The sequence below is a fragment of the Anas platyrhynchos genome, chromosome 5 (genome assembly GCF_047663525.1).
Source record: "Anas platyrhynchos isolate ZD024472 breed Pekin duck chromosome 5, IASCAAS_PekinDuck_T2T, whole genome shotgun sequence".
Taxonomy (NCBI): Eukaryota; Metazoa; Chordata; class Aves; order Anseriformes; family Anatidae; genus Anas; species Anas platyrhynchos.
In genome coordinates, this window is record NC_092591.1 from 48,670,730 (window position 1) to 48,695,032 (window position 24,303).

General features: G+C 38.1%; 1 protein-coding gene across 1 annotated transcript; it reads right to left on the bottom strand.

The window, feature by feature from the left end:
- Window positions 1-490: 490 nt before the first annotated feature.
- FBXO3 (F-box protein 3) lies at window positions 491-22,405 on the bottom strand. The gene is made up of 11 exons (XM_027458892.3): window positions 22,280-22,405; window positions 18,795-18,884; window positions 16,286-16,449; window positions 13,753-13,867; window positions 9,405-9,609; window positions 7,777-7,822; window positions 5,456-5,540; window positions 4,506-4,628; window positions 3,931-4,046; window positions 3,357-3,547; window positions 491-1,585 (listed from the first exon to the last, which is right to left on the bottom strand). Exons 1-11 carry the CDS (start codon window positions 22,384-22,386, stop codon window positions 1,460-1,462), a joined length of 1,368 nt encoding a protein of 455 aa, XP_027314693.1. The 5' UTR covers window positions 22,387-22,405; the 3' UTR covers window positions 491-1,459.
- Between the last annotated feature and the right edge of the window lie 1,898 nt (window positions 22,406-24,303).

A 24,303-nucleotide genomic window follows, 5' to 3' on the forward strand; every position in this document is an offset into this window, starting at 1 on the left:
ATTGATCCTTTTAACCAATGATAAGTTTTCAGTTGAAACCATCACATTTTCCCCTCATAAGTAGTATTCAGGAGTCTTCAAAACCATTTTAAAACTATTCTAGTAATTCACACTGTTACTCAGACTTCTGTGGGGGAGTAACACAATTCTGTTTTACTTCTCTAGATGCTTTACCTGAACAACTAGAGGAGTCACATTCAATTTTTTTCTACCTTATACTGCTGCAGAAGATCCAGATGTTGTGTTACACAAGAGAAAGATGTGCACGTTGAGAATCCAATACTAGGGCTTGTAAAAATCTAGAGTTCATGTAACAGTTAGCTAGTCAGTAATGGAAAAAAAAAATCACTTGGAACAATATGCTGGTATCCCATCATTGGAGCTACTGATTCTGGATGTCAGAAAGAAGAACTGACTACAGGAAAACTAGTCATAACTTTTGCTCAAGTCTCAGCAGAAGCAGTCCCATGTTGCACTTTAGAGCAAAGGAGGCAGTTAAGTTGTTTATTAATGACAGTGGAAACAAAATAAAAGTGATAAAGCAAACAGATACTTCTTTAAATATAAAGTTTCTAGTCATCTAGTGTTCTGTCAGGCTCTTTTTTTTTTCCTTTTGGATTCATGCATAGTTGCAAAAACCCATAGAGGATTCAGGGAGGCATGATACTTCAACATAAGCTGTCACCTATGACAAAGTCTGAACAGCAAACATCATATAAAGAAAAACTCAAAACATATTTACAAATTCATACTTTGTAGTCATTGAGAAATTTCTTTGTTATCGAGTGACAAATTATGCATGTACACTACATTCCAAAAAGGCATTATTCAATCAGAGTCACTTAGCATAAAATTAAGCTGAAAGACAGATTGTCCAAAAATAAGGCCAGTTTCACTCCAAATGTATGTATCTGATAACCAGAATTTTCTGGTACTTGTATGTTAATAAAAAGAGCATAAGAGCACCTGATCTAACCCAAGTGTGATACATTGACCAACCTGCAAATTTCATTCTTAGCAGAAATTATCAACAGTAGAAACTCATGAGAAAGGACAATAGTACACACCTTTTTTGCCATCTTGTCTATTGCTAATTTTAAATGTTTGTATAAAAACAAATCCCCACACCGCATTTGTAATATGATCATAAATAGGCAATAGTTTAAAACTGTAAGATATGATTACCTCAGACTATCAAGCTGTTCTGCACTTTGGAAAAAAGTCAACAAAACCTAAACATCTTTCTCTTCCTCTCCCTCCCTCCTTTCCCCCCCACTTCCAAGCCAGGGAAAAAAAAAAAATAATATTCTGATGAATATTAGAGCTGGCACCAACATTCATGCTAGTTGCCCTGATGTGCAACAGAAAGTTTATTTACAATAGTCAGACATATTCTTATGCACTAGTCCCAAGAGTCCAAAGAGCTTCTGAAAACAGTTTTGAAGCAAACAAAATCCCATCAGGTATGATGTGGGCAGCGTCCAGAAGGTGCAGGAATGTCCAACACTCTACGTCGATCTTCATATTCATCAGTGTCTGTGGAATCTTCATCTTCATCCACTGCATATTCATTATGATTTGTTTCCTAATACAAAACATACACATATTTAATCAAAATTTTGTATTCCAGCTACTTATAAAGAAGCACTAACAATTCCCTAGAAAAATTGAAAGCCTATATTACTGCATCAGTTACCGGAGATGGATACCATACCCCTTGTCTTAACACCAGTTCCCTAAGCTTACAATAATAATTAGCAATAAAGATAAATTTTGCCTAAGTACTTGACCTTTAACTCAATAAATAGCCACTAGCCTTAATTATTTCATGTATAAAACTATGTATACAATGCCACAAGGTACCACAATTTAGCACCTTAGTTGTACCAATTTCCTTGGCAGCTTATCTAGTATTTTAGTACAGGTAGTTTTAAGTTTTTTTGTTTGTTTTTTAAAAAGAGGGTCATTACTACCTTTTAAAACTAGAGGTACAGCAAAAGATATAAAAGCAAATGATTTTCACAGTCAGCTGACTGGAAGAGGTTACAACTCACAAATGTAAGCTTAAGTTAGATATGACATTTTCCATTATAAGCACGACCTCTGCTGGCATTTACTGTTATAGCTACTACCAAGTTTCAAATGCAAATCCCTTGGAAAAACAGGAAAAAGTGTAAAGATAGATGCTTACTCCTAAGAAAGAATTTAAAAGACTTTGTGCAAGCACTGAGTCTATCTGAATTAGACACTAAATAAGGGCTATGCTAGTGATAAAATAAAGCAGTCTTCTCTAAATGTGCCAAAACAAACAGAAAAGTTAAAGATCACCTACAATTACATTATAGTAACAGTAAGCTAAGTATCTTATTGATTTCATTAAGAGACTTAATGAAATGCACTTCAGTCTGAACTAGTGAGCATAAGAGGACCAACACCTTTTTAGAATTGTTATTAACTTAAACTTTTGTTGTTGAAGAAAGTGAATCAACAATTATGGCTAAAACATACTGTAGTGTGGTGATACCAAGAAGGAATATTTAAAAGAACTAAGAAATCCAAACAGCTAACTCAATGCCATGCTTCGAGGTACAAATTAAGAAATAAAGTAGCTCCTTAAAACAAAATGAACAAACCTCAACATTGCTGCAGTCCGCATAATCAGATATATCTCTGAAATACACCCTGAACAGACATAACCATACATACATACATATTTCTGTGCATTCTGGGGAGCACTGGAGCTCAGACACAGAACAACAGAATGGTCAAGTTCTACCCCTGTTAAGAGCCTACAGGGCAACAGATCTCACCTGATAAGACACAGTTTGACCTTGATACCAGACAGAGGTGAGGACCCAAGAAGGAACACCCATAGCCATTCAGGACTTCTTGTGAAAGCTAGGACCTAGGGTCTTGAATTAAATTGGTACTATTACATGCCAAAGCAACAAGGATATATGGCTTTACTGACGTAGAAACTGCCTCAAAATACTGCTATGGTTTCCAGACTGATGTAGGCTTAACTGTGGTATGTTTTATATGGAATTACCAATCCAAATACTGTTCAGTACTGTGAGTTTTGCAATGGAAGTGTTAGCGTGTGTTTTTTTTTTTAAATCAATAAATATTCCAGAAGCTGAAAAGAATTTATGTAGTGGGAAGATGCCAAAGTCTTAGATGTAGTGATTCTTTTAGTTTTTGTTGAAGCAAACCTGAAAGAGTCAATTTTTCAGAAAAGAACTGAAACTCGTTTCAACACACAGCTGCACTCCCCTATTAAAATCAATCCAAGTGATCAATGAAAACAGAAGGTGAGACGCAAAATCCAGGATAAGCACAAATGCGTATCTACTTACCATTCGTGCTGTAGACACCTTGAATGTTGGGCACACCATATGAAATCTGGGAATTGTAACATTAAAGAATTTGTCCTTGTAGTAGAGGCAGTGGAAGGTGTAATACCCCTCCATATATCCAGATGTCGTGGAAAAAGTGGTACAGCTGGTATATTCGTAGACTCTCCCTGGACTGATTATTGGAAACTCCCCTGTTGGTAAAATACCAGATCACAGTAAGTAAGGACTAAAGTATAAGTATAATTTAGCACTAAAGTTAACCACAATTTAGCAGTTTGCTGAGCTCTATAACATTCAGGCAGATGATTTTAGATTCCTGTAGACATAAACTATTCTCAGTAACTAGTACTAAAAAGAACTGTTTGAAGAAAATTTAACTATCAGGCTTTTCAAACTCCCCTTGTAAAACAACTTCAAGACAAAACAGATGCATACATATTACTTCATTTCAAGCAATGAAATTATATTTATACAAACCACACAACTGCCACCTTCTCATCATAAGGAATAACTAATAGTGGAACTTTCATAACATGTATGCTAAACAGATTCATAAAAGCAACCTTTTACTTACCAACTACTCCAGGACCCTGAACTTCTTCTACATCACCTTTGGCATTTGTTATTCTCCAGTATCGACTGTCCAGCTGACAAGCCTTCTCAGGAAGAGCATCTTTGGACATTTCAATTCTAGAAGCCAAATAGCATATTTAATGGTTACATAACTACTTTCATACATTTCAAGAAAAGCTTGGTAGTCTTGGGCTCTCTCTCAAAATAGACTGGGGAAAAAAAAAAACACAACACACTGCAGTGAAGTATACTGAATCAATCGCCAAGATATACCTGCATGCCTCTATTCACTGTAGTTATTTAGCCCTTTCTAAAGGGCAGGAATTACTTAGAAATTCTTCCCCTCACCCATTACTGTACTTTGCCAATTACCAACTTGACAGATACTTCATGTACCTGGCCAGGTAATATTTTAGTGATCTTTTCTATTAGAAAGTACCGCATGCTGTGCACATTCAGATACTTCCCATTCATTTTATTAACTTTATGAATTCTGTGCCTAAATTTGCAACAGTTGATGATCTTAACACTACACAAGTCTCCCCTGTGTTTTAAGGGTCATGCAGTTATTCTCACCTGATTCTGTATGTGAAGAAATAGTGCGGTGGATGTACAGAACTGAGTTCAGGTAGAAAAGATGTGGACACAGAAACAGTAATATCTCCTGTGGTAGCAACACATTCTTTATCATGGACATACCTACAAAAAGAAAAACAAACCTAAAAATAGCTCTGAACATTCAGTACAGAAAACTGAAGATGTAAAGTGATTAGTTAATCACTAATAAGAACACTGTGGGGCTAGACTTAAAAGTAATTCATAATTTGGCAGTTAAACAAAGGATGCATACAGAATCTTTAGTATATATTCTTCCCAAACTCATACAGCTACAGCTCTCTGTAACTGCATTAATGCTTGTATTAAGCTAGCTGTATAATTGGATCTGAAGTCAGTGAAAACCCACTTGTTTAACAAGGATGCATCTTTATGCTATTTAAAAACCAAAAACCTAACAACTCCTACAGCAAAGAAATTTTCAGATGAGGAACTTGTGTTCTGGAACATCCCAGTTCCACAGAAATAAGGTTCTTATATTTAGAAGAAATTATACATGGGTGAATATTCAAACACCAGAACAAATCCTGTTTATGTACTGATTCTGCACTGTGTTACTTTAGAGACCAGTTCACTGGAACAACTGATTTTTTAATAGCTAAGAACAGCCCTGCAGCTGCAGTGCACGCATAGCAGACAGAATAAATGATATGGTACTAGCTATGCTTCAGATCAACTGTATCACAAGATTCCAGTTCTGATAACACAAAGTTATAATCTCTGAAGCTTGTGATGTTCAAAACAGCTTTTAAGCATTCTGTTTTAAAGTTCTATCTGAAACATCTCATGCACTTCCTCTTCTCCACCATTAGCTTTTGGTATCATAAACACATAACTACTTCAGAAGAAGTCCACATTCTAAACAAGCCATCAACATATTGCAGTGAAGTTATAAATCCCAGTCACAATACCTGAAAATCTGATCTCTGATGATAGGATAACCACCAGTTACAACCTTGTTTACGTAGGATGTAAACCATTCCAAGTAAGATGTACCTAGGTGTCAAAGAAGAGAAGTGTTCGTAAGGACAGACAAGTTTACCACTAAGTACATTATGATAAATATTCAAAGCAAACACTTTAAAACTTGGAATACTTCTACGATATATTCTCAGACTTTTAGATGACAGTTAATACCCCAGCTCATTCAACCAACAAAGATCATTTGTAGAAACCAACCTAGAATAAAGATTACATATTCCAGAAATGCCAAAGCCATCAAAGAAGCTCTTCGCTAAGTATATCACATTATAATCACAGCCTTCAAATGCTAGTGCCTGTCATCATGTTTTCCTTATCAAGACTGTTCTGCTATGATTTGGAAAGATGACTAGTACAGCAGCCTATTCTATTTGTGTAGCTATTTCCAGCTAGTCTACCTACAAGGAGCACACAAGCCTGCTGATGGACTTACTTAATTTTGATATAGATATATCTCAAGTTTCCATATGAATACTTAAAGAAACTTGCTAACAAATTGCAGAGTTTTCCTCTCCTTAAGAACAGGGATGAGGCATAGACAGAGAGATGCTCTGCACTCCTCCTACAAACCCAGAAGAAATAAGGCTGTACGTCATTCAAAAGAAGCTAGAATTTTCTTAAACATAAAGCCATTGTCTGAAAAAGCTTTTCGTACACCTACAGCCATTATTTAGGAACAGCTTGATTTCTAAGCAGACAGTCAAGCTGTCACATTTAACTCTTAAAGAGCAGAGTTTCATACAAGCAATACTGCCTTCCTGGAAAACAACTTCTCAGCTACAGATTTTCTAAGCATTGTGATAGAGTTCAACAGAGAAGCACAGAGTTCTTCAAATATTTGTCAATATCACTCAAAAAAAAATCTTGAAGCTAACTGAAATACTGTGAAACCATTATCCTAGCCTCCACTGACATGTTATCAAGTATTATCACTCCTGTTAGATTACATGTACTTACCACTTCTTCCTTTGTGCAAGAGCTATGTGTACTGTCCTTTAACTTTTTGGAAGTCTAAGCAATTCCAAGCTTATTATCCTCCTTTCTACCACTAATCCACAAAATGCAAACCTTGTATAAAGCAACTCTGAATGGAGAAAATGGACCAATTTACTCTGCAATGTTCAAAAAAAATCTAGATAAATGCTGTATATGAAGCTTCCCCTCCACCCTGCAATACGCCAAAATAAACCCTTTCAGCCAAGTGCCATACGTTTAGATACGATGTCGGATCACCTCACCATTGAGGCAACGCCATAAAAGCAGCAAGCTCGAGGTAACAATACAAATACACCAGAGTAGCTTTAAAGTGTTACATCATCCTCAGGTGGAAGGACATGAGTAACCAGCTATTACTCTTGAGCTTTTGCTGTAACTTCCCTCTGACTATCCTAAAGAACACAGTGCACTCTAAAATACGACCTTCATAAAACAGATGAGAAATTTTTTACTTCACATTGAAACCGGTTCATAAAATCAATGAGTACGTAGAAAGGTTTCCTAAAATTAGAGTGGCTAAGAGTTTACCTACCTCCAACCTAAACCAGCAATAGTATAGCATTGTCTAATGTAGTTTCCCACTGTTACTATTAGTACATATATCTGAAGAAATACACAATGCTAACATGAATTTTGGCACCAGTTAGAACACATCTGTCTAAATTAATTCTTCTGACTCAGTGGGAGAGCATAGTCACGGCTACCAGATTTCAGGGAATTAAAGCAAAGAATCATTTCAGCCAATGTACATATCAGACAGATGATCTCAGTGGACTACTACATAACCAAATTGCACAGAGAAAATTAGCCAAATCAAAATTCAGAAAGGCTTTCTTCTGTAGCTATGGTTATAATTAATAAGATTTCATTAAGGGACACAAAATATTTTGAACTTCTAACATGGTAGCAAAAGCTACTGGAAAAAAAAAGCTGTCTATTTGGATGTATAACTACTTGCATCATTCCAGTGATGGCTAATTTAAAGCTTTTGGTCATCTTGTTAGACAGGTTAATACACTGAGTAATCCGTATACAAGGCACGAGGAAGGACAAACTTCATTAAAGAAAACTTTCATCTCATTTCAAATAATCACTGATGTTTTAAATCAGGTTGGTGTCAGCACAGAAAATTTAGAGCACTTGCTCTGTACAAGTCAACTGCACTGTACAGTTTGATTTGATCTGTCAAACACTGACATGTATTTTCTACACATAATTAAAACATTCTGCAGAATTCTTTATTCTGAAATGTTACCTGTAATGAACATATCAATAGCAGATGGATTGCGAGCCATTTGGTCCTAAAAGGGAAAGTTATGGATTTATTAGAAGTAAAGCATTAGACTTCAAAGGTTAAAATTCAACATCTGAAATGTAACACAGGGAATGTTTCCCCTACATTCACTAAACCAATGATCTGTCTTCTTAATACACCATTATATTCCCAGCCAGATATTCAAATGTATAATGTAAAACACAAATTCCTGTCCCTGTGAGTACTCAGCTGATAATTAAATGTACAGCTTGAACATTCCATTAAGGTTAATTAGATTTAATGCATTGCTTAAGAAACACAACAAATCAAAATATATTGACTTAGAACAGAAACAGTAAAGTTGAGCTTGGAGAGGACCTTTGGAGATGATCAGTCCAAACCCCCCACTCAAGACAGGATCAGCTAGGGCAGGTTACCCAGGACCATGGGCTCTGTCTCCAAGAGAGAGACCATGCAACCTCTGTAAGTAACCTGTTCCAGTATTCAGCCACACTCTGAGCAAAAAACTTTCCCGATGTTCAGATCAGGTTTCTTCTGTTTCAATTTGTGCTTACTGTTTGTTCTTCTATAATTGGGCAGGCATCATTGAGAGAAGTCTAGCTCTGACTTCCTTATGCCCTGCTATCAAGTATTCATACTCATTGATAAGATTCTCCTGAGCCTTCTCTTCTCCAGACTCAACAATTCCATATCTTTTACTACCACATACCCCCTTGAAACAAGCAGGACTGTCCAGAGATGACCCAAAATTTACATAGCATTTCAAGGTCCAGAGCATTATCCAAAATGTTTAAGTACTCAGCATAATACAAAGGGAGAGCTTAACACCCTCCACATGATCACTTATCATGACATTTCCTGGAAATCCAAGTGCTATGTGCTTTGAAAATAAACAGCTAGAAAGCATGTAGCAGGAAGAAGATATCCTCCCAGCCCATCAACTTTTTTTTTATATAAATAGAAGAAACACTCTTCACTTCTGCTTTTTTGTTTGGGATAGGCTTCAGGAGGTGGTAGGCTAAAATCTTTTTAGCTTGACTAGCGACAATACGGCTATCTTAAAATTCTACAGCTATAAGAATTACGAAAAAAACACTCATAATTAAGTTACACAAAAGATCTGTTTATGACCAATTTGTTCTGTCACTAGAAAGTAAGGTTTGCTTAAAACCCAGAGGATACCCTTCAGTAAATTCACATTTATCATATCTGGGTGAAGAGATTCATACAGATGAATATCTTCCAAAGAAAAGCTTTTATTCCTTAAAGGAACAAGAAAAAGATTATATACCTGCCATAGCTATAAACAAATTTAAGAAATATCTTCCAATAAAGATAAAAAGATGAATGTCATCCACTATCATAAACCTATGGAAACTGCTATAGCCATTAACTACTTCATGTAAATTTCTTTCATCTAATAAGCACTCCACTTGTATACTTTGGTGAAACCTGATGGCAACTCAAGGACAAACAACGGAAACCAGCATGCTGTCTTAATATTCACCTTATACTACGTAAAGTATTTTGGGTATCAAATAACATGCAATGGGGTACCATCAACTATTTGAAAAGTACATTCAGAAGTATAAACATATCCTCCTTACTGGACATTGATAGAAGATCTCGTATTTGTTTCGTCCTTCCACACTCTCCAGGGCCATGTACTGACTCAGGCCAGTGTGAATGCAAAACGTAAGCGGAAGGCATTGTTTCAGACCTAGCCTCTGTTGAAAACCTCCAGCAGCTGTGTCGATATCCAACAAGTCTTCAGAGCGGTAGTGGTTCGACAGCGCCATACTTCCCATCAAACTTGAAACAAGAAAAAAAGATAAACAGATGATACTACTCAGAATGCAGCGACAGCTTCAGAAATCTTTTCTAAGTATTAATTCTATCAATGCTCTGGATGCATGTTAGAGCTAGATGAAGTCTAACTGTAATACTCAGGAGCAGAGCCATGTTTTAGTTCACAGCACTAGCCTTCATAAAGGAAGGCTTGTTAGCTCTCAAATAAATACTTCCTGGTACATTCTGTGCATCCCAAAGCACCTTTTTAAACTGGTGGAGATACTCTTTGTGTCTGCAATTACTTCAAAAAAGGTGCAGGCTTTCTGTTAACAGCTGATGCAGTTTTCTACAGTAGCATAATGGAACAACAGCCTATGCAGCCTGTATCTCAAGTTTTGATAGCATTGAAATTAACTTCCACAAAACATCCATGATTTTTTCAATTAGAATAACAACCTGCTATAGTAAATCATTCATCAAAACCACAAATGACCTAGGTGCTTTATACTTTGGAGAAAATGTTGAGAAGCAAAGAAGGAAAACAGCTACTGTATCAGAGAAATTAAAATCTCAGTATAAAAACTTAGGCAGACAGATACAAGCAAAGCTGTACAAGGAAAGATTGAGACAATATTCATCAGCATGACATGACAAGACTATCAAGTGTCCTTTAATTTTTCCCTCTTGCTTTTTGTAAACATCACTATAAAAGATGAGATTTTTGGTTGTTGTTTTTGGCAATAAGAAAGCAACTCTGAAGACCATAGGAGCCTCCCTGCTTATGAATAGAATATACACAATTGGAAAAAAAAAGTTGTACTAATCTGAAAAGTGTATCACATCAGGAATGAAGGTGAGTATCAGAAACTGAAGTTAACACTGATATGAGTGACAGGTGAGATAAATGCTAGGGCAAAAATAAAAAACAAGCAACCTACATTCAATCTAACAGGGGCAGAGAATAGAAGAATGGGGTAACATGATTTAAGTATTCACTTACAAGGGCACACACTGCAGCAGCGTGCTTAGCAAGAGGAAGAGAAGACTACATTTGTCAAAGCCAAAGAAAAACACTGCAAAGAAGTTTTTATGAATGACTAGAAAGACTCGGACTTCAGATGTAGCCTGGATTTTGACAAGGTCTCAGCCTTCAGCAAAAACTTTGCAGAGTAAAAAATCACAGTGAACAACTTAAAATAAAACTTGAAATAAGTACACAGGAGTTCTGTCTACTTATTAAATTAAAATCCTTTAATTTCAGTCCATCTTACTAACTTTCTGACTTCTGTATTTAAGAAGTCACATTTTCTTGTTTTTATTTTATTAAAACCAGACTTTTTGTTTGAAAAGACATTTTATCTTTTCTGGAGGCCTTTCTAGAAGAGATGTATAACCAGGTGAACATAAAAGTGTCTGAAGACTCAATGTCCCATCATATACATATGCTAAGTATCAACTAACTATGAGATGAGTGTCTAACAATACTTCACTAAGAATTGCACTTTAATACCTCCTTAATTCAGGTTACTTTACAGATCGATCTTAAAAGCAAAATACAAGAATTTAATACACTTCAAACAGGCTAATGGCATGAGATTAAGAAAGCAGTAGTTAGAACAACAAATACATTACTCATAAACATGTTTTATATAACCAACATGGGACTTTGAAACATTTGGAAGGACATCAAAAGAAGCCCATGAAATATTCTTCTTATGAACCAGCAGGACACATGAAAAAGTTTACACACTAATGTGCTATATATACACTATGTATCTGGAAAAAGGCCTGAAGTAATAGAGTTCATGTTTTTTGCAATTGTAGGAATACAACAGATTTTGCAACAGCTTTCTCATCCATTTTTTGGCAGAGTTGACTGAGATTCTCTCAAAGCTCTGAAAGATAGTATATTTTGCCTATGGTGCTTTGATGCAAGATATTTTTCAAAATCATGAGGAAGTTTGAATTCTAACGCAAAGTCAATGAGAGTACAGGAACTGCATTGGAATTAGCACATGAAAGCTCCTAGAACCAGAAACAAAACAGCCAGCATCCATCCCAAACTCCAGAGACTTTAGCTTCTCCTTAGGGTTGCTGCCAGATCCAAGTAACGAGAACTCAAAGAGATCTAACCGATTGCGCAATTCAAACTAGACTGGGCCACTTCACAGCAGAGTATTCTTGACAGATCAATTAAGGAAATTCTCCTAGGGTTAGAGTAAGACTGATCAGTCCTCCAATAAATTGTCTTTCAGTAACGTCACCCAATAGCATATAGTGTGGACTAAAAAGTAATCCATAAAGGTACATGCAAGAGTAGCTGAGCTTCCTTGTCTTTATAAACAATATATGAATTTTTCTCCCTTCCCCCAGAGAGGCTGAGAGCCACAGCTTTCTCTTCCCCAAGCACACAAACCTGTAGTTTACACCTCCCCACCCATACTCCCTTCTAAGTTGCCTTTAACTGATGTTTGCAGATGCCAACTCTTGCAGACACTATACTTTTACTGGCGTTATGAAAGCAGTGACTCAAAACACAAGCTGCCACACGTCAGCGTGATCTAAGTCGCTCCTACCTTGGGCAACAGGTTCCATTCCTCTTATTTTTCCGTACGTATTCTTGCTAAAATCTGAGCACAGATACATGAAGTACCTAACAGTGACAACATGCAAGATGCAGCCACATCTAGTCCCAGTGTTCTCCATTTCTGGCCTAACTTGCCCATCCCATCAACTCTCTGCAGACTTCAACTACCTAGAGCTGAACTTTGAAGTATTTACCTGCCACAACAAAGCACAGAACTATGGGGCTGACTAGTAAGCCTGTCCCAAAGGTTACACCAGGCCTTCCACTTTAGTGTGGCAGCCTTTCTTGCTCTGGGTCTCCTGTATCAGAACCAACTGGCTCCACCAGGGAGGTTTGTCAACCTGGGTGTAGGCTTGTGCTCTCCATTTGAGGGCACAGCAATACATCACAGCCCACTGGCAGTTATTCAGGCCAAGAGGCATGCCCAAAGGTGTGCGTCCCCTGCTACAGCCCTTCCACAGGCACGTTATTCATTGCAGTAGGGGCTTAGTGGGAGTGAAAAAGCAGTAGGAAGAGGTGCAAAGCTATACACAAGCTGCAGAGCTGCATATTGATCACTTCCAAGCTGATTAAGTGCAAGAACCGTATTTTGCATAAACCAACACTGTAAGCTTTATGAATCCTATTAAGGTTGATAAAAATTATTAGAAAGTCATCCACTGATCAATGATATGTTTGCTGTTAGTAACTACCACTTTTTACTCTACCAGGCAACAGAAGGAAGCACTTCCAAAATGGAAAGAGCTATCTCATTTAAAGCCTACAGAACTAGAGCACCTACCTCTCCTCTTAAAAAAAAAAAAAAAGTCTCTCCTAGAAAAGAAAGAACTAGAAGTCATCCTTATGGTTGCATAAAGCCATTTCCCATATTCCTTCCACGCTTACAATACTAGAGTTAGAGAAAGCTGTGTCTGCTCTACCTGTGAAGGTTTTGGTATAGCAACATGAAAGCACTGCTCACTACAGACTCTGCAATGATTTGCCCTAGTTTTCCATCTTTTGCTAACGCTTGTGGCATTTTGTCAAATGCTGAGCTGCTAAATCTTTTTCTAGTTGGAAGATGCAAATCCACATCTGGTCATTTGCCTTCTAAACTTGATGTAAAATGAGTTTTTAATTGCTGATACCACTTGAAATTATAAAATCTTCTGCTTAGAAAACTTAATATGCAAAACTGACATTGTGATTCTACTGATGACCACCTGATTTGAAAGTTATTCCCTAAGCATTTGAAAGAAAAGTTATTAAATCATGAAGCCTGCAGTGTCAAGAGGCTAATTTACGTAGGTAACATGAAGCAAAACTTAGTGGTATGTTAACTACAATTTCTAACTGTTAGACATTACAAAAAAAAGGCACTCACTACGAGAGGAGACTGAAGAATAATTAGATCAATTAGTAATCTACACCACATTTTCAGTTACTGCTGAGAGTAGAACATAACCAATTCTACAAGTGTCACTCAGATACGATACAATTAATGTTTCATCTTTCCTGATCAGCAGATTTTTAATAAACAGACTATCCAATAAATACAACAGGAATTAATGACTTGATATGTAGTTTATGTTCCTTACCCGGGAACAACTAGCTTCTGTCCATTGTGAATACGAAATGAACATCGGTAGTCGTCAGGGAGTTTGCAGCCTATCTGCGCTTCCACAGCATCCAGATCTTCCTCCCGCACACTCTCTGTGTACAAAAAGAAACAGAGCATTACGAGCAGTTTTGGAGGGGGAAATAAAGGGCTGTTCCTAAGAAGCACTCAAATTTAATGCTGCTTCACTACTCTGCCCACAGTGTCTATATGCTGTTGCTTACAAAGATGAACACTAGGATTTGCGTTAAGACCTTTTTCTTTAAAATTTTATTTCATGACATTTTATTAGAGCTGCATAGCTAGCAATAAGGAGAAACTACCTACTCTCCAGACATAACAGCATGTTCAAATTCTCTTTGGCAAATGAGAAGTAGCCCCAGCAATACTGATTTATGCTATTATGAAAGCACATACAAGAATATGTATTTCAAAGTATTTTGCCACTTTTAATTCAGAAAAAGCAAGTTGACAGAAATACAAAAGCAAGGAAAATTCAGTTTAACTTAGGGACGCAGTTGTCTATGAGCATGGTCTCAAGAATCTTCCACTGATTGAAGTCATGCAAATGGAAAAAAAATACTAAAAATCAAGTTATTTCAAATACAAAGTACGGAATTTATAAATGCCTTGATCAAATGAACATAGACACCAATATTTGGTAACTACCGTATGCCAGGTGTTATACAATGAATACTACACACATTTGAAAGGAGGCTGATTACTTTAATCACTTAATACAACACACCAATCTCTATCCAGTGAAATCTCAACAGGCCTGACTTAATCATGAAGTATTCATGAAGTGAAATGAACCTTTCCCCCACAGTGTTGTAATCAGCTGACAGAGTCCCAGTTACAACTTCTAGGCAATACTGATGTGACTCTTTCATCATTCTAAGGGTCGCTTCTTTCAGTTTCCAATCAAACCATCAACAAAAAAAAATTGGCTACAGCCACAATTCATCTAGAATTTGAAGCTATAAATATGTTGAGTGAATTGAGGGGATTTTCATATTAATTATCAACAGAAAGGGGTGGGGAGTAACTATTCTTATACCTCCACACAAAATTCAGAGGGATTTCTACATCGTCGTTTCTACCAAACATCAAGTGGATGCCCTGTGCAGTCTGCTCTAATCAAGGTTTTCTGGGTGATTTTTTTAAAAAACATTTTTCGTATTCATTATCAGTTTAATTTATAAGACATGAGTTAACTATCCAGTGAAACAAGGTGCTGTACTAATGGTATTATGAAGGTTTGAGTCTTAGAAGAGCTCCTGCTAAAACCTTCCATCACAATACAAGGTTTCACTTTTTTTTTTTTGGTCTTTTGGTAGACAAAGAGAAGCTTCACTGCACCAAATACCTTGGGAGGATTTTAAAAGTAAAACCATAGAAAAATCTGTTCATTTCAACACCTCCACCACAGATAATTTCTATCTTATTAATAAAACGTTTGACTGACAATTTGCTGATTCCATATACCTGAGTGCTCTGTTTTCAACGGAGCAGAATGCAAGTTACAGAAATCAAGGCGTGGACATCTTCATCAAATACTATGGCCAGTGTAACACAAGACTTCAGGCTACCTACAACTCTTATGGCTTTTTCCTAAAATGGTATTACTTCAGTGATACTCAGAAGTAATCCCAAAAACTCAGAACAAAACCCAGTATGTATTAAATTCTAATCACACTTATTCATAAATAATTAGAAAAAAGTAACAATCCAGCAAGCCGAAAGATGTGCAAGACTTACATAGGAAATAAAACAGTCTATAGGTTTTTCTTAATTTCACAGACCACACTATTAGACCAAGACATTTGATTTAATTGCACACAGATGACTGAAGATGAAAATGCAAGACCTATTTATCCTTATACCAGAAAAGCCCAAACTTCCTTTATGTCTTAATGTATACAATTTATGAATCAGAACATCAGAAGTACTTCAAGAATTAAGACAAACTTAATCTGGATATGTAATTTTAAAAATAAAAATCCTTGTTCAGCTGCTAATTTACCTTTGTTAGAGGAACACAGGAAGACCTAGGTAAGAGGAAATACTCTTTTTGTTTGGCTTTAATTTAAAAGTGCCCATTTTCAATGTGAATGTACTTTCATTATGTCTTCAGAAAATCTCATGAATAAAAATCACACAAACAAGCCCCAGATCCTTGAAATAATGGGACTAGTAAAAATTAAAAATAAAAAAACAGTCCCAGCAACTATAGACAAAAGCAGTGGGAGTATTTTCATTTGTTCACTAGAAAAAAAAAATTGTTTTCTTCTCTTAAATCTTTGGAGACTATGAATCACTAGTAACTGAGGAAGTACTATCCATGTGTCCCTCTTTATTTATTTACTGTAGGGGAAGGGAGAGCATGTCTCCTTGACTTCCAGGGCTCCAGTTATCAATGCACGTGCCTAAGATAAAAACAGTATAAAACCTAAATATCAAACAATGCAGCATTAGCCAATCTACTAAAGGAAGTAGATCTTATACCATACCTTTCAAAGAACCAATCATCCGAGGACACCGCTGTCCCAAGTATTTCTCTAGGTCATCCCAGGCTTTTTTCAATGTAGCATAATACTGGATATATCTTCCTAAATCAGAGTAGGTGCTGATGAAGATAGCTTTCCAGCTCTGATTTCGCTGACTTTTTTCTGCACTAAGTAGACATGAAATAAGAAAGGTTAAACACCAGTCTAAAAATCTTGATTTCTGAAACCAACATATTAAGATTTGTTATCTGACAGAAAAGTTGTGCATAATAGTATGCCAAGAACATTTCTCAGTCAAAGGAAGCTCCACTAACTCAATTATTCTGGCACCTTGGAGTAGAATTAGGAAAGAATCTGGCTACATAGTATCTGGGGAAAATTTAGACACAGTATTTCCATAAAGGAAGAGTGCTGTCTGTCATTAAATCTTAGAGAACTGATAAAATAGCTAAATCAGATCACATTTCACACATTTACAGGGAAGGCCTTTGAAAAACTAATTTTTTAATGACTGCATTAGTCATTAACTCCTTTATTTTCCCAATAAGAAGGATCAAGGAGCAAAACAGTTACATGAGAACTCGGTAAACTGATCTGGAAAGTCAGTTTCTTAAAGAATCACTGCATATTGAATTATCCTCACAAGCACAACAGCAGCATGCTGGAAGATAAGCTGCCAATAAAGTGTTGATATCTGACAAAAGGTGCTTGCCTCCAAAAGCATAGCAGCTTTTGCACTGTTGTGTAAGGACATATTCCAACTCTTCAGACTCCAATAAGCATATTCAATCTAAGAGATTTAATACAGCTCAATACACCTGAACAATAATTTCACATTTGAGAAGTCTCCACACCAGCTTTAACATTTCTTTAGCTCTAAAAAACGAAGACAAAACTTGTTTCTTGAGGATGAGTTGAGGAGAAAAAAATACATTAAATATAATCTGGAAAGTTATATAAACTAATGACAAAACCTAAGAGTTAAAAGAGGAAAAACCCAAAGTGAATAGTCACGTCCCAGCAGATAGGAGAAGTTTCAGTATATATATACACTCTCAGTTATTTGTAGAAATTTCCTTCAGCCTTGATTACTCACTTTTCTTGGTTGAAGGGAGGCCAGCATCTCAGAAACCAACACAAGAGTCTGTTCTGCTTAGTGGAGTCCTAGCCCCCTCAACTCCCCCACATACGCAAACCATTTTCCTCTTCTCTAGTATCAGGTACTCACTTTGAACTTTCTACTTCCTTATCTTCATTCCCCAACCCTCCTTACCAGATTTTCCTTTCTAGTTTGGATTCTAATAAGAATATCACTTAGGATTTTTATGCAGAGAATTTCGAGACAAAACTTCTACATCTTTTTGCATTACACCTTCACAAGCTGTATGCAATTAGAACATTCACTGTATGTTTACATACACTGATGTCCTGCATCTGGGGAGAGATAACCCCATATACCCAGTACACAATGGGTGCCAGCAGGCTTAGAGGCAATTTTGCCAAGAAGGACCTGGGGATCTTGGTGGACAGCAAGCTAACAATGAGCCAGCAATGCACCCTTGCAGCAAAAAAAAAAAAAAAACAAAAAACAACAGATCCTTAACTGCAATAGGAAAACATTGCCAGCAGGTCAAAAGAGGTGATCCTTCCTTTCTGGATGGCACTGGTGAGGTTGTGTCTGGAGTACCGTGTCCAGTTCTGAGTTCCGTAGCACAAGAGAGACATGGACATACGGCACAAGGCCTCAAAGACAATTATGAGATTGGATCAATCTTTCACATTAGGAGAGCTTAAGAAAGCTGGAACTCTTCTGCCTGGAGAAGAGAAGGCTCAGGGGCACCTCACCAATGCATACAAATACCTGATAGGAGGGAGCAAAGATGGAGCCAGGTTCTTCTCAGTAGCGTGCACTGACAGGAGGATAGGCAATCAGCACAAATTAAAACCCAGAAAATTCCAACTGAATGCAAAGAAACACTATTTTACTATGACAATGGTGTGAGACGGTGCCCATAGTCTCCGTCTGTGGAGATCTTCAAGACCATACTAGACACAATCCTGAGCAGCCTGCCATAGGTGACCCTTCTTGAGCAGGGGAGTTAGACTAGATGACCCCAAAAGGTACCTTCCAACTCAACTATTCTGTGGTTCCAGTCACAGCAGCCATTGCCACAGACATCCAGCTGTACCCCATAATTACAGTACTCAGAATATTACCTTCCTCCATGGAATATTTGGTGTCTGATAGACTGTAACTTCTCCTTCAGCCTAGTGATTTACAGAGCACCTCTTTGCTAACAATCCATAACCTTCCATGACACTCCTATATTCATGAAACTTATATAGTAAATTAACATTTCTGATACCTCAAACCTTCTGTCATTTTGAAGCCGGTAAATGGCAAATAACAATTCAATCTAAGAGTTACTGGAAGTAATGTGGACATAGCACAATAACATAATTCTTATTTCTATAGAGAGAAAGAGAAAAGGCTTAATACAATCACACTTACTCTGAAATAAGCCAGTATTTCTTGCAGTGTCTTTTCCACAATGGATCATGGCTTGAGAGCTGATTTAATCTCCGACTTAAATAGCAGCAACTATAAATATAAAATCATTAAGTTTGATTGCAAAAGAGCAATGAAATAAACAGAGATAAATACTAATACATTGTAACTTGTGTTCTCATTAAATTAATGTCAAAGTTAGTCAACTGTCCTCTTTAGAGTTATTCTTATAAAGGTTAAGAGTCTCCATTACAGCTGTATAGGTCGTGAACTACTTTTCTAATTAACTACATACTTTGAGAACTTCAAGAATTGTCAGCAATTAAGTCATTTTGTAAAGCGGGTCACCCTGCACATCTCTTCAATCACAAACATTATCTGAAAGAGTTGGGCGTGACTCTATGCCACCAGAGGTACATATTCCAGTAGGCTAGTTATTATGATTTAAATTGCTTCCTTACCTAAGTCTCTAGTCTCTATGTGATCTTTTTCAAAAATGTCGCCATACTACTGAAAGCTGAATCAATAAGCCTAAGAACTATACAGTTTAAGTATTACAAAGTTATTTTCCACTTTAAGTTATTTAAATAACCTTTATGATGGAAAACAAAAAACTGCAAGTTGACTCTTATGAAGAGCACATATAAGCTCCTGCCACTGTTGCATTGCAGGTAACACTGCTGCTCCAGGAATTTCAAAGAATCATATCCTGCACTATCCAGCATTATTGCAAAAGCACTATCAAGAGAAACTGCAGGATGTGAGTTGGGCATTGGCCTCAGAATCATTTAAGCTGATCCTTGCTTGATGCAAGGAGATAGCAATAGCTAACCCATATTCCCAATGCCTGGTAACTTGCTTTTTAAAAGCAGTAACAGAGGTACCATCAAACATGCAAGTCCGTTCCCATTTTTACTTTTTACAATTTAAAACCCTTTCTGGAATGTATAACTGCTATTAACAGCAAGGCATTCCAGTACATTTGTGTTGTGTGTATTAGTGTGGCAGAACATCAGCCACATGCAGAACAGTAATACCGGGAATTATTACATTATTCAAAGATCCATACAATTTAAAAGAAATAAGTGTCTCACTCAGTCTAACCTCAACACCAGACAATAAACCTTTTCCTCCTTCTTCTCTATTTGAGCTGAAGTGTCCGTTACACTTCAAAGAATCTTGCAGAAAGATACCACAAATACAGATGCGGTACCACCACTTCCTCTGGTAGCTTGTTCTAACAATTAATATACGTGTTTTAATGACTGTGATTAACATCTAAATACCCCAAACAAGGTTACCAAACTTCAGCTTTCAGTTACTGCCTTTTTTTTTTCTTCCAGTGTAGCTCAGATATTGCTAAATTAGGAAGATCAACAGTGTAAATGGACATAGTTACATACTGAAATAAAGGTATCTCCAAATCTTGTCTCTGGTAAGTTAAGTAAGCCAGAGTCCAGGCCTGGAGAAAACATCTTGTGCTGAGACTACAGAATTTTTCATGTTTATCTGTCTGGTTTAGTCTTTTTCCCCCCTAATACCCATTATAAGCTGTTTAACCTATAACTACATTAGTATTTCAAAATTAACCTGAACAATGTAAAGTGATTCTTCCTTCTTCTATGCCCTGCCATTACCCTTCCACTCTCAATGACACAAAGACACCCGTGTATTCATTTCTACCATCATAATAGTTTTATGATGGAGACACACTGAATAGATTGTTAACGCCCTTGGATCTTTTTATTCATTACCTTTCATCAGCATGGTCTTGCAATTTTTTCCCCTCAGAATTACAGCTCGCTTACTTGACTGGTCAGCTTGACCAGAACACAGACCTCTTGAAAGATTACTGTTACCTCACCTCTCCTTGCAGCATTTGTAAATTTTAATGGCTTTGCCTTTAAATAACACCTGCTAATGGTTTGCACTTCAAATTTAATAGCAACCCCAGTAGAACCACCATGTTGCTTCATGGCTGCTCATTAACAGCAAAATCTTGACATTTGGCCATGTAAGAATTTCATTCACAACACAACAAATGTTTATTTGTAAGTGAGAGTATCCTGAAGTTAAAACCCTATCTGAAATTTATCATGTTGGTAAATATCAACCAAGCCTCTAATTGCTTAGAGGAAAGAAGTTACTGTGGCATCAGAGGAACATGTGGTTTCAAACTGGCTTTAATTGCATGTTTGATCAATTCTCCTTAATTAAATAGATATTTTGTCTCATGTCAGCTTTTCTGTTATTTAAGGACCACCACCAGGCTAACCAACCTGTGGAATACCAGAGAAACTACTGTAATGTTTGTGATAAAGCACGTACATGTCACTAGAGCAAACAGTAACCAACTACAGATTTCCTCAATTGACGCTCTGAGTACCACAAACAGCCAGTTATGCAGAAATGCCAGCGTTGCCTTTAGAGCTAAGAAACCTAGCCAGTATTTAATTGTCCTTGCATAATGAAATCCACCTTATTTCAACTACATAACAAAAATGAGTACTGAGCCTTGCTGCCTTTACTACACCATTATCAACTAGTACTGAATCATCTATGCTGACCATACATCATCACTCAGTTGCTAACATTTCTACTTTTGCTATGCTTAACCTTTTTTACTGACATCCTAATAGAAGTCTGTGATGCCTTCAACTTTCTTATTAAGATCTAGGAAGAGAAACAACTTTGACAATATTCTGTGTGATTCATACACACTCCTCCCCCAAATAAACACTGTGACTCCAATCACTGCCACTGCTCGTACTCTATTGGTAAGGTTTTAGCTAACAACACATTGTTATCTTCACTGTTTGACTCACAAGCCTTTAGCCACCTAGCAGACCATCCAAGAGCAGCCTGCAACTTTCATTCACGTCTCTTGCTGCCTGAAAAGCCCTCCTGTTTCATTTTGCCCGCTTTGCCTCAGCTTCCAACAAGAGCTCTTTCAGCTCCCCGAAAACACTGACTGGCAACAAGACCGCCCTTTGTCCGCCCGCAGATGGGCAGCACTCTCAGAGGAGCACTCATTCCGTTACTGGTTCTAATGGGTAACTTAGGGGCAAATAAAAGCGGCATGACATGCGGGTGGGAAAAGCGAACACCCCGTTTTGCTCAAAAAGGACATAAAAAGGGCGCAGCACCGCTCCTCTCCGCCTGCAGCTCGCCAGGACGCCTCCCCCCGCGCGGTGTCCCCGGAGCGCACCGGCTGCCATGGGGGCAGCGCCAGGCGCTTCGGGAGCGCCCTGCCCCAGCCCTGCCCCACCCTCACCCCGTTTGCGAGCGGAGCCCAGCAGGGACCCAAAAGTTGGGCAGCCACCGGCAGCCGCCTCCGCCTCCGCCCGCCCTCCCCGGGCCGTTTCCCCCGGTCCCCCCCCGGCCCCGCCGCCGCCACCACCCCGGCCTCGGCTCTACTCTCCCCGCGGCCCGGGGAACGCCTCCCGCGCCTCCCCCAGCCCCCCTCCCTCCCCGCCTTGTACCCGCACCTCATCAGGTCGCGGTAGTCGAGGAAGCTGAGGATGAGCAGCAGCGGGTCGGTGGGCAGCAGCTCCAGGCTGAGGGCCGCCGGCTCCATGTCCAGGGGCGCCGCCATCTTGCGAGACGTCCCAGCGGCGCCGCCGGGGCCGCCCCCGCCCGTCGCGCCGCGCCGTTGTCAGGCGGGGGCGGCCCCCAGCGCCCCCTGCCGGCCGCTCCGCCGGGCTCCCCCGCTCCGGGCCGCGGGGAGGAGCTGTGAGGGGGCTCTGCGCCGCAGGGCCGAGGGTTGGTGTCATAACACAGCTGAGGAGACAAATACATCCTGATTTTATATACTTTGGTCCCTATAGGCTGCTTCCACACAATCCGCTGGGACCGAAGTTAGAAACATAACACAGTTACACGAGACTTACAAAGTAAACTTCCCGAGAGGAGTCTCTTTCAACTAAAAAAAAAACACGTATTGCAGCTTTGAGGTGTACCCGCTACAAGGTTTACCCTTAATATTCAACGATGTTTGGGGCTGCACCCCAAACAGGATGGTTGAAGTGATCCTTCCCAAACCACTTTTAACATGGACCACCTCAGATACCCAATTTACAGCAAGGCCTCGCAAATTTTTGTTTAACAACTGCAGTAACCTGACCTTAACCTATACACGTTTGGCCAAGTTTGATAAACTTTGCTTCTTACCTCCGTATCCAAACCCTGTATCTTAATCTTGTATCCATATCGCACTATTATTTTTGTTAAGTTTCCTCCACATTTTATTAAAAAGAAAAATATTTTCAGAGAAAGTGTATTTTCATTTCATTCTACTCCCTTTGAGACTAACGTATTTTCTGGAATGTGCCGTCTGTTCGTGCTGGGACCCAAACCAGTGGCTATGTCCTCATGGGCCTGTCCCCAAAGCCACAGACCACAGAGCCACGGCCTTCAACCATGCTTCAACGGGGCATTTGTCAAATGTCTCGTGTCAAAACCAAGATGTTGCAGGTGATACGTTTTGAGCTCAACAAGCAAAGTCTGTTTGCTCATCAAACATAGCTACTAGGTAGTAGAGCCACAAACATATTAAATTTATGATGATATGGGCCTGTAAAACTAAGAATACCACAGAATTTCACAAGTGACGAATTAAGCTTCACAAGCATCCTCTGAGGTAGATAAATATTAAATAGACCACAACTGATATGGAAAAAAATCAAACAATATGTGATAGCCACAAAAAAGTAGAAACTAGTCTCACTACTCTCACTTTTCCTCACATTTAATAAGTTAAATATGCTTATTGTAAAGAAGGTACATGTATTGTTTCTACTGGATGTTTTTAAACTAATAATCCTTTTTTTCCCCCTCTTTTTCTTCGGATACCAGTATTGTGTTATTGAGACAGAGTGGACTGTCCTTGCAACATCACTCAAATAAGAACATAAAAGGAAAAAGCTAGTGGTTATATGACTGCATTTTTGCTAGCTGTTTGGGAGATTTTTGTCCTTTATAGTTTGCATACTTGCTAATTTCCCCATAGAGAAGGAAACAAAATAGTAGAACTACACTTGAAAAGTTACTGAAAAGCTATTACTTGTATTTCTGTTTGTTGGTCTTAGTTTTGTGGTCCAGCATGAAAATCTAACAATGCAGAGCTAGGAGAGGCCACATAATCCTTTATTTCTGTCGGGTTTTGCCAAAACATAGATACGAAGCTAGGTTAGTAGTGCTTCTAGTGCTCCAAGACTTTCATAGTTTTAAGGCTTGCATTGTTTGTCAATTGATACTTTTTTTTTTTTTTTTTTTTCAAATAATAAAAATCTGCTGTTTAATTTTCTAACATTGCCTTGAGGGGAAAGACCGCTTTTCCTCTGCAACACTTCCTAATTTAATTCTGAAAACCTACTTGAACTCTTTCATGTTCTTTTTTTTATTTTATTTTTTATTTTTCCACAGCTGAATCCATCTTCCTCTGTTCTTATTGTGCTTTATTTGATTTGATATAATTCTATATAAGTTGACGTGAGTCGATTTCAATGTAACA